An 11,504-nucleotide genomic window follows, 5' to 3' on the forward strand; every position below is an offset into this window, starting at 1 on the left:
TATTGTCACATCGACTTTAAACGAATTGCTTGCAAAAAACGTTTTTATAACATTGTGTATTTTACAACAGGATTTTGCTAGCTAGTTTTACTGATAAGACAGTGGCACTCAGGTATTAGTATACGTTTTGTGACGCAAAGAGATTGAAATTGCTTTCACGTACCAGACTACCAGTATAACTAAACTGAAAACTCGTTTCGCGGGCACACATTCAAAATTGTCACTGCTACGCGGGCCGCAAAATTTTTCTTTGCGGGCCGCAGTTTGCACACCCTTGTTTTAGATAACTGCACAGTCTGGTATTGATTTTCAAAAAACTATTTGTAAAATCGAATCGACAAAACTAAAGCTTTGATTTTATTTGGACAGTAGGATAATAAATTTCTAGATGAAAGTGCGAGCTAAATTGTTGCGGAATGTGTCAAAAGTTAATATTTCTACGTAGATTCTTGGTCTAGGCATCAAATTCCACCAATTTGTATTGGCGATACCGACGGCTATACACGCCATCGCTGAGAGCGAGTAAGAAGTAGCGACAACAAGAGGTACAATATTCAGTCAAATATGCTGTATGCTACACAATATGTTGCTGTTATTTGACACGTAAGTGGACATAACGATGGTTTTACATTTTATGCTGCCACTCTTCTTCTTCTTATTTGAATACTTCTTGGTATCGTTATGAATAAACCGCTTTTCTCATTGATTACTGGACTATTTGCTTCAAAATTTTTAGTAGTTGAAGATGAAAATTTTCCCTAGAAAGCTATCACTTTTATTTATTTTAAATATTTCGGTGAGCTGCATGGAATTCCTTTTTTAAGTGTGATGACGTCATCCGCACTTGCCACTAGATGACGCTACGTGTTCATATGTTTGAGCATAGCTCTCTTTTTAATATTTTTATGCTGGAATAATTTTCATGTTTTGATGCCCGATCAAGTGTGATACCAAGGCAATGACAAGTATCCACCGATTTTCAAAGCAATCGCCCGAACGTCACCTAATGACTGAATGAATATGCCTCCAGACTGTTGCGGTCTGAAAGAACAACAATAAAAACAATGTTTCCTGTTTGCTAACGTGAATTATTGTGATGCATGCCATATTTTGTTGAAAAAATATGGTTCAAATATACTCAAAACGGTTATTATTAAAAATTATTTCGAATGCAGATGAGTAGAAAATCTTCACTAAAGTATAGTTGTTCTGAAATGTTATTTGTATTACCCATCTAAACACACACACGCATATGACAGTGTACTCCTAGTAACGTTGAGAATTGTATATAATTTATCAATTATTAATAACTTTGAAGAAAGAGTATGGCAAAAATTTAGAGTGAGTGGCATTATCTAAATAATTGTATCAAAGAAAACAAGTTCAGAGTAGGACGAGAGGAAACATTGAAATCGCCAACATTTTTTGTCGATAATGCAGACATTTATTGATATCAGCTTATAGATATAGATAGAAGTTAGTTTTGTAATTACCTCTGATATTGCTTGTCAAATCCTTTGTTCTGGTTTATAATAGCTGTAGATACCCCCCAAAAACCTGCTAATTTTACTTCTTTAAATAGTAATCATAAGGAAATAAAAACGATAGGGAATATGCTTCAAATACACAAGTCCTTAGGTATAATTTAAAATGTACAACACAGTAGCGTTATCATGTTATTATAAGTACTTATCCGGAGAACAAAATATATATATAAATTGAATTAATTCAGTCTTAACATTTGGGAGCAGGTTTTGAATTTTCATTTTTCCAACTAAATCACAAGCGAGTTATAACCTATAGGCGTGATAGTTTCCGCAATGTAGGCTGAACTGAAATACTAAATTTTTCGAGATATTACTTGAGCACTTTGATCGAGAACCCTTTTGTCAAATTTTAACATTTTCTATATGATCTGATATGAACACGTAAACATGTTTTAAAACTTTGTACAAATATAGTTGCACAGAAAAGTCTGGAGTTGAATTAGAATGAATTATAATGGAAAAATGTGATGTCAAAATGCATGACACAACTTTTCAGATTTTTAGTTTTTGATGAAAGTCAAATATTGTGAGCTGAAGTGAAATGAAGAAACCAAAGTTAATTTTCATTATGACACTTGTTTTAATAATATCAGATTTTTATTCATGCAAGCATTAAAAATTAAATTAAAATTTGCAACATCAATATATAATTTTAGAGATTCGTGTATTCAGAGACTTTCAAGCCCATCGACTTAATTAGACTTTCCTGATCAAAATTTAGCTAACATTAGTATTCTCTTTACTTATATGCGAATACATTGGTTTAATTTCGTTAGACAAAACCTAATCAAAAAATTTGCACTCAATGATGGAAATTATTACTCATTTCAAATTAAGACGAGCAATCTCTGGTAAATAAGGGGCACTATTTTGAAAAGGACCGAAATCTTCCCAATTTATTACGCCCTGCATTACGTAGAGGACATGAGTTATAAAAGGATATCTGCAACGATTTAAGTTTTTTCTATATGAGTGAAATCATAAAATTATTCATTTCACAAATTTGAGCAAACAGGCGAAATTTGGAAACAGCTAAGAACCATACTCAAAAAAATCTCAACTAAAAATAACCAAGCAGAGGTATTACGTAATATTTTATAGCTACTATTTGACTACTGGAGAAATTGCGTGAAAGATATTATATATATACATATTTTTACTAAATAGTTTTAATCTAACTATGTTCCAAACGATCTGGGTTGTGTTTTTGTGCAACCCTAAAAACTAAATAATAGCCATGAAAATAGTTATGTGATTGAACTAGTTAGATTTGAAAATAAATCAAGTCTCATTGGATATTCTTTGTCTAATAATATCTGATACCAAGTATATTCAGGATTAGTTCTTGACAAGTTTTATTGTGAATAGCTTGATCGTTCAATTTATACTGAGCAATTTTTATTACACATTGATTGAACATCTTATATTTATGTTTCGTAGATTCTTTTTTTGTCGTCTATGTTGGGCCAATACAAAAACTGGTAACGTCCTTTTTTATGGTCTGAAACATTTCTAAATCCTTTTTCAGCATTGATCTTCCATATTGTTTGACTCGGTGCCAGATTGTTTTAATGAAATGCTTGTACACAGCAACATCAGCTTTATTCCACTGATATATTGGGTCGATGTCCCTCGACATCGAACGTCCCACCGTATCCTTTTCTCTCTCCTTTAAAAGACAGATAGACAATATCAATCATTTCCCAGTCAAGAAGATCTTTTAGTAATAACAGAGAAATATCAAAATATTCGGCAATCAAAACTAAATCAAACTTCTTTTCTATTATTGAGATTAATTCCGATATATAATCGTTGTCATCAGAGAGGCTGTTGAATCCAAAATCGAAAAATACATTATTCTCTCCGAAGCCCCAGAATTGCCCATCACTGGGTCCTTCGCAATATCTAAAATAAAATTACAGTAAGATATTCTATTAACAAGATAGAATGATCGTTTTTTGGGAACCGCAATGGGAATATTGAATAAGGAAATTAATAATCGCATTCATTCGCACCGCATCAAAAAACAATCGCTCGAACGTCATTAAATTAATGACTAAATCAATTTGCCTCCAGATCGTTTGCGGCCTGAAAGAACAATAAGAACAATGTTTCCTGTTTGCTAACGTGAATTATTGTGATGCATGCCATATTTTGTGGAAAGAATATGGTTCAAATGAACTCAAAATTGTTATTATTGAAAATTATGTAGAAGGCAGATGAGTAGAAAATCTTCACTAAAGTATAGTTGTTCCGAAATATTAGTTGTATTACCCATCTAAACACACACGCATATTGCAGTGTACTCCTAGTAACGTTGAGAATTGTATATAATTCAATAATTATTAATATCTTTGACTATGAAGAGTATGGCAAAAATTTAGAGTGAGTGGCATTATCTAAAAAATTGTATCAAAGAAAACAAGTTCAGAGTAGGACGAGAGGAAATATTGGAATCGCCAACATTTTTCGTCAATAATGCAGGCATTTATTGATATCAGCTCATAGTTAGAAGTTAGTTTTGTTTTTACCTCTGATATTGCTTTTCAAATCCTTCGGTATGGTTTTTATTAGCTGTAGATACCCCCCAAAAAAAACTGCAAATTTTACTCCTTCAAATAGTAATCATAATGTAATAAAAACGATAGGGAATATGCTTTAAATACACAAGTCATTAGGTATAATGTAAAATGTACAAAACAGTAGCGTCATGATGTAATTATAAGTACAGAAGTACTTATCCGGAGAAAAAAAAATATATAAATTGAATTAAGTCAGTCTTAACATTTGGGAGAACCCTTTTGTCAAATCTTAACATTTTCTATTTGGTCTGATATGGCACGTAAACAAGTTTTAAATCTTTGTAAAAAAATGTTGCATAAAGTTGCAAGTCTGGAGTTGAATTAGAATGAATTATAATGGAAAAATATGATGTCAAAAAGCATGACACAACTTTTCAGATTTTTAGTCTTTGATAAAAGTCAAATATTGTGAGCTGAAGTGAAATGAAGAAACCAAAGTTAATTTTCATTATGACAATTGTTTTAATAATATCAGATTTTTATTCATGCAAGCAATAAAAATTAAATTGAAATTTGCAACATCAATATCTAATTCTAGAGATTCGTGTATTCAGAGACTTTCAAGCACATCGACTTTATTAGACTTTCCTGATAAAAATTTAGCTAACATTAGTATTCTCTTTACTTATATGCGAATACATTTGTTTGATTTTGTTAGACAAAACCTAATCGGAAAATTTTCACTTAGTGATGGAAATTTTAACTCATTTCAAATTAAGACGAGCAATCTCTGGTAAATAAGTGGCACTATTTTGGAAAGGACCGAAATTCTCCTAATTTATTACGCCCTGCATTACGTAGAGGACATGAGTTATAAAAGGATATCTGCAACGATTCATGTTTTTTCTATATGAGTGAAATCATAAAATTATTCATTTCACAAATTTGAGCAAACAGGCAAAATTTGAAAAAAGCTAAGATTCATATTCAAAATTTTTTTTACCTAAAAATAACCAAGCAGAGGTATTGCGCAAAATTTTATAGCTACTATTTGACTACTGTTCTGTATTTAAAAATTGCGTGAAAGATATTATATATATACATATTTTTACTAAATAGTTTTAATCTAACCCATCTGATGATGAATAATCAGAAACATTTTCTACTAAATATTTCGATTTTAACATTGTTTATAATTTCGTTGATTACTACTGAAAAAATGAAGAATCTGTATGATCACCCTTCCAACAGGTAGGTTGTGAAAAAAGTAGGAATAAAAAATTGTACTTTTTGATGAATAAGATAATTTATGTATATATAACTCTATATATACCTATTATAAATAATTTGAATATTGTATTTGTAATATAAGTACTCAATTAATTTTTAATGTATATGTTCTAATTTTGTCATGTTACTTGTCACAAAGGTTACACATTTGTTAAATTGTGGGAGAACATTTGTAAGCTTTCCAATTATAGAAGAAGTGTAAAGATTCAAAGTGTTGTTTATTCATTCAACAAGTACGGATTGTCGTTCTGAGGTTGTTTCATTTGTGAGCAACAAAATTACGTTTGTAGAAAAAAAATGGAAATTTTATATAAAAAACTATTAAAGCTAAAAACATGAATACTTGCACTCAATACGATGCACTATGACGAACATTTTTCTAGTTTAGAGATCAAAGAGAATATTTTTGTTTATCTGTTTTGTACTGCATTACGTTGTATAGCTTACAGAACAGCTTCAATATTTTCAGAGAAACTATTTGCAATCCAGCATGTCAAATGCAATCGTCCAAATCAAATAAAACGAAGCAAAACGTGATGTTTTTGAAAACTCATAAAACAGGGAGCTCTACTCTACAGAACATACTTATTCGTTATGCGTACAAAAATGATCGCTTTGTTGGTCTTCCACAGTTGGGACATATATTCGGCATGTATTCCGGATCTTCATTTACGCCGTCGATGATGTTTCCTTTACCAGAGTCAACAAATATGAACATGTTACTTCATCACATGGTTTTTGACTACACAGAGGTAATTCATCGTTTTGATTGATTATAGGTTCAAACAGAGCGAAGTTGACAGTATTACTGGTCAAGCATTAAACTGAAAACGTTGGTTCCAAATATTAGTTGCATAATATTAATACGAGTTTTCCAAGAGTCATCAGTACGTGATACCGCTGGCGTCTTCTTATCAATTTACAGGCTTGTCCATAGGACATCTTTTTCTGCCCCATTCCCATCCCACGGGATTCCCATTGAAATACAATTCAGTAAAAATTGGTAAATTTAGGTTTAGCGTCTACTAAATAGGACCACATGTACGAAGATACATGCAAAACAACAAAATTTACGGATCTTAATAACCCTATATTCATATATATATATGTGTCCATCAGCCCCTCCTCGAAGTATATTGTTAATACTGAATATATTTTGCTCTTCATAACTATCAAGAGAGCTATGCTCAAATATATGGACACGAAACCTATAACGAAATGTTTTACTAACATTTTTCCCAAAATCATACGGTTTTCGTTTTCCACGTGTCCCATGGAAAATACAAATGTGTGCTGTCCCATCCCATCTTATGGGACGTTTATTGCAAAATTGCAGAAGCATTGTTCAACTTTCAGTCGCGACTAGTTTCAAGATACTAAACCTAGGAGTAATAATATGTATATTTAACTGGCGACACAAGACTATGATATATAAAATTCTAGCGACTTAGTAAGGAATGCGAATGCATCTTCGTTGTAACCAAATAATTTACAAAGGCGATGGATGAAACATCATAATCTAAGCAAAGTCAATTTTTTTTTGGCATTGCAGCCCGGTCGCATGAACTTTTCAAATCAAAATTTTTCTGTTTTAGGTTTCTTCAGTTTTACCACCTGATTCGGTGTTCATCACGATTCTCAGAGAACCCGCAACACAATTTGAATCCGCGTTCCATTATTATAAACATAAAAATGCTGCATTTGGTAGAGTAAACGATAAACACGGAATGAAAGAATATTTATCAAATCCTTCAAGGTAATTGCTAGTCATATTGCAAACAATGCAGATGCCGAATTCAAGTTTAGCACTAAACAAACTTTGAAATCTCTCTTTTGAGAGGAAATACAACAAATCGCTCCAATTTTCTGGCTTTCATATAAATATTTTAAATGTAGCAGAAATTTAATATTTTCCTAATCATTATTCACATTGCGGAAACAAACAAAAAAACTATCATTCGATCTTGTTAATAGAAAATCTTACTGTAATTTTATTTTAGATATTACAAAGGACCCAAGGATGGGCAATTCTGGGGCTTCGGAAAGAATAATGTATTTTTCGATTTGGGATTCAACAGTCTATCTGATGACAACGAATACGTATCGGAATCAATCTCAATAATAGAAAAGCAATTTGACTTAGTTTTGATTGCCGAATATTTTGATATTTCTCTGCTATTACTTAAAGATCTTCTTGGCTGGAAAATGGAGGATATTGTCTATCTGTCTCTGAACGCAAGAGAAAAGGATACGGTGGGACGCTTGACCTCGGAGGACATCGAACTAATATATCAGTGGAATAAAGCTGATGTTGCTGTGTACAAGCATTTCAATAAAACAATCTGGCATCGAGTCAAACAATATGGAAGATCAAGGATGAGAAAGGATTTAGAAATGTTTCAGACCTTAAAAAGGAACGTTACCAGTTTTTGTATTGAACCCCACATACGTGACAGAAAAGAATCTACGGAAAACAAATTTAAGATGTTCAATCCACGTGGAGTAAAAATTGCTCAGTATAAATTGAACGATCAAGCTATTCACAATAAAACTTGTCAAGAACTAGTCTATCCTGAATATACTTGGTATCAGATGTTATTAGACAAAGAATATCCAATGAGACTTGATTTATTTTCAAGACTAACTAGTTCATTCATATAGACTTTTCGTGATTATTATATAGTTTTTTGAGCTACACATAAAAAACAGAACCCATATAATTTATAACATATTCTGGAGAGAATATAACTTTTCCTCTGTAACGACGCACATTAGGTTGTTTACGACTTGCTGTGCCCATTATGGACGGCAATTATTCCATTCGTTCCTTTTAAAGCTTTTATGCAGTAGTAGTTAGGGCGTCACGCCATCAAATCGTCAAGTGAAGTATTGATTTTAAAATTTACGTAAATACAATTGTGAATTTCTCGTAACAATTTTAGCTATAAAATGGTTGTGATATTGTTCCGTTGGTAAATAACAAAAAAAATGATATCATTAAAATTATTTAGTTAAACTTGGTGCTTAACTTTTTACCAGACACAATAAAACTCAAGTTTAGTTTTTTTTTTCTACGATATTTTGGGCATCAGATCGCGTATCTAAAATATCATTCGGTATTCGCATTTTAGCGTCCACTCGCGGAAATGAATTCGCTTTTAAAAAGTCATGAGTGGCGTTTCTGGGCCTAATGGTTCACAAAGAAAAATAATTGAAAGTGACCATACAAAATAACCTTATGAAACTCGGATTTATAGCGCTTCAAGTCACTACCATCATTCACTAATGTTATTTCAGATTTATGTAGTCGTTAATTTGAGTAGCCTACTTTTATTCTTCCTTGTGCGTAATTTACAGATGTTGTAATGAGCTGAACGTTTATGAACGTTCGGCACTTGTTCCTCGAAAAAAAATTTTTATTCCTCAAAATCGGTTGGACTGGCACCATCTGTCTGTCGTTTCACAGCGCCCAAACCCCAATGTCTGGAAGTTTAATTAAAAGCTTGAAAATTGTTTCAAAAAAATTCTAAACTTTAAATATTATATGTAAAATTATATCTCAATAACGAACAGAACGACATTTCCTGAGATCATTAGAAATTGTCACAAAAATAAACTAATTTTTTATGTTCAAGATCGATGCTCTATCAGAAGTTGCGAAAGCAGTGAAGGCAGATGTAAGGTTTACTTGTACGGCGAAATTCGCAAAGGAACTGACTCTCTGAGCGCAAAAGCAGTTTTTGTTGGTAGACAAATATTATGGGGTCTAGCACTTGCTGGAATTTTGTGATTTTTGTGACGGGAAAAACTACCAACATGCGTGTTTTCGCATTTCTTATGATTTAGTGAGACAAGTTGTGTCCGACACATAGCGCATATGAATTTGGATCTCAAAAAACAAATCAGGAATTTTCATGTCAAAATTAAAGTCAAACTGATTATTTCATCCTACCATTACAGGGGAAAAATGTTATAGTGTGATAAAGGTACTGGGAATATTAATAGATGAACTAGTGAATCTATTGGGTAACATTCCAGTTCAAGATGTGGAACATGTTTAAAAAGGTCAACCATTTGGGTACCAACTATAACTAACACAAAATTACAAAAGTACAAAATTACTGTCAAGATTGTAAAAAATTCTAATTGCGTATATAAACATATATTTCATTTTACAAGGCTCAAGTCGCTAGAAAAATTAAGAACAACACCCAATGTGCTGGTGCACAAATCATATTTATCTTACAAATTATGAAAAACGACTAAAAGCGTATTAACTCTGGCAAAAGATGAATATTTTTGATCTCTCTATGTGGCGATATCCTTTTTTTGTTCATTGTTTCGTATGGACTTCTATGACATTTACATCTATACAAGCTGCAATGGGACGAAGACATTGAAATAAAGAGAAAAACTAAAAAAAGCAAAAGTTTAAGTAATAGGATTTAGAAAACATAGTTGTATTATTATTTTTGAAATTTTATTTTGACGGTTAAAGCATATTTCTCAATTCTATATACTTCGCGCTATACTAAAATACGTTATTGCTCGTATTATCGCATCGTTGCTACTTTGAGACCTTGTTGGCGTGTATTCGTCCCATGTCTGGTTTAGCGCATTTTTAATTATTATGCCATTTTTGGGCTTTTTGAAAAAAAAAACGCATGAGTACAATTTTTGTTCGGCGAGCTTATTTAATCACCGTGTTATTGTCGATTTTGTGTATATTTTAAACAGAGAATCGTTTAAATCTTCTAAATCTATTTAATCGAAAAAGTTATATATATAATAACCGACAATTTTTTAATTATTATAAATCTCTAGGAGGGCATTTGAAAAAAAGCATTCAAATATGTTATTCTCAATGAGTTCATAATAATTGTGCGCCGAATTTTAAACTCTGTAGAAATAGAAAAACAATTATACTCCAAGAAAGGAAAATGGATAAGGAGTGTCTGTTTCAATGAGAAGAAAAACCTGTAGACAAGTAGAACGAAATCATGAATCATATTTTTTCATTAGGAGTTCGTGCATTTACCTATTTCCTGCGGGTAATTCGTTTGTTATGTATTTTTATGTCATCATTTTGGTCGGCTTTGATTCGATTTTTCACCTTATGTAATATGTTTTTGTAACGAGTTCATTTTATTTGTTGGTCAGGCGTATAATCATCATTTTATAGTTTTCTAGAGTCCGTGCCCTTTACTGTCTCGTGATATTGTTTTTGATCTGTCAATCCAGGTTTGTCAGCAATTTTTTCCTTCCGTCAGCGTTGTTGTTAGTTAATTTGCACATTGACTCCTCGCTACAATTCTTCTTGGTTTGGCAGTAATTGTTTGGAGCTGTCGGAAGATAGGAAAACTATAAGATTACCAATTATTAAGATCTATAATTGAAAGGAAAGCGATCTTATGCGTCCCCTCTTTTGTCAATCTTGTTGATTGAATTGATGAAATTGTTGCATGTGCCAGTATTTTAAGTATAAATCAGTCTATTTTGACTCCATAATCAGCATGTTGTTGATGATTATCTGAGCAAAATATGTATATAGGTCTTTGCACAATCTTACCTCCGCTCAGAGGTTGTTGTTCTTTGCCTGCGTTACCAAAACTTGCAGGGTTTAGATCTTACAAGGCTTTATCCCGAACTCGTAAACCGATTCCGTTCCAACTATCACTGTCCGTAGGTTAGTCCCAACGTTACTGGGTAGACGATATAACACTCTTATAGATTTGTATTGTAGAGTATTGTATCTTAAGAACAAGAGAACTACGCACAAATATATGGACACGTTAGACCAGAGCGAATCAGTCCTTATCGGTACCTTTGACGCTACCGGTACCCTCAAAAAAGTTCTGAATTTCCAGTAGCAAGAATTTTGCAGAATCAAAACGTACAGCCAGTCATGACACTGACTAAAATCCCTGTTCCCATGGATAAAAAATAATACAGCAAAATTTTAGACGAAATATCAAATTTCATAGAATTCACGCAAAATTTTGAAATAAATAAAAGTAATAGCCTTCTAGCGAAAAAATTAATCTTTAACCACTGAAAATTTCAAAGCAATTGGTCCAGTATTCGAAGAGAAAAGCGACTTTTTAAAAACGTGTCAAAGAACAAGAACAACAACAACAACAACAAC

The 11,504-nt window shown here is 32.2% G+C and overlaps 1 protein-coding gene across 2 annotated transcripts; it reads left to right on the forward strand.

Moving 5' to 3' along the window:
- Positions 1–329: 329 nt before the first annotated feature.
- Positions 330–10,367, forward strand: LOC120330365 (galactosylceramide sulfotransferase-like). 2 transcript variants are annotated; one of them, XM_078118948.1, is made up of 4 exons: positions 330–603; positions 5,829–6,111; positions 6,955–7,115; positions 7,360–10,367. In XM_078118948.1, exons 1-4 carry the CDS (start codon positions 572–574, stop codon positions 8,018–8,020), a joined length of 1,137 nt encoding a protein of 378 aa, XP_077975074.1. In that variant the 5' UTR covers positions 330–571; the 3' UTR covers positions 8,021–10,367. The 2 variants fall into 2 exon arrangements, with proteins under 2 accessions (XP_077975074.1, XP_039253216.2); XM_039397282.2 differs by lacking the exon at positions 330–603 and adding an exon at positions 4,931–5,320.
- Positions 10,368–11,504: the final 1,137 nt, after the last annotated feature.

The sequence above is a fragment of the Styela clava genome, chromosome 12, assembly GCF_964204865.1.
Source record: "Styela clava chromosome 12, kaStyClav1.hap1.2, whole genome shotgun sequence".
Lineage (NCBI taxonomy): Eukaryota > Metazoa > Chordata > Ascidiacea > Stolidobranchia > Styelidae > Styela > Styela clava.

Bases quoted from the DNA above. Each gene is read 5' to 3' on its own strand.
- LOC120330365 (XM_039397282.2), top strand. From the start codon at position 5,208: ATGATGAATAATCAGAAACATTTTCTACTAAATATTTCGATTTTAACA. The intron at 6,112-6,954 runs GTAATTCATCGT...TTTCTGTTTTAG, and splicing joins TGGTTTTTGACTACACAGAG to GTTTCTTCAGTTTTACCACC. The intron at 7,116-7,359 runs GTAATTGCTAGT...ATTTTATTTTAG, and splicing joins TATTTATCAAATCCTTCAAG to ATATTACAAAGGACCCAAGG.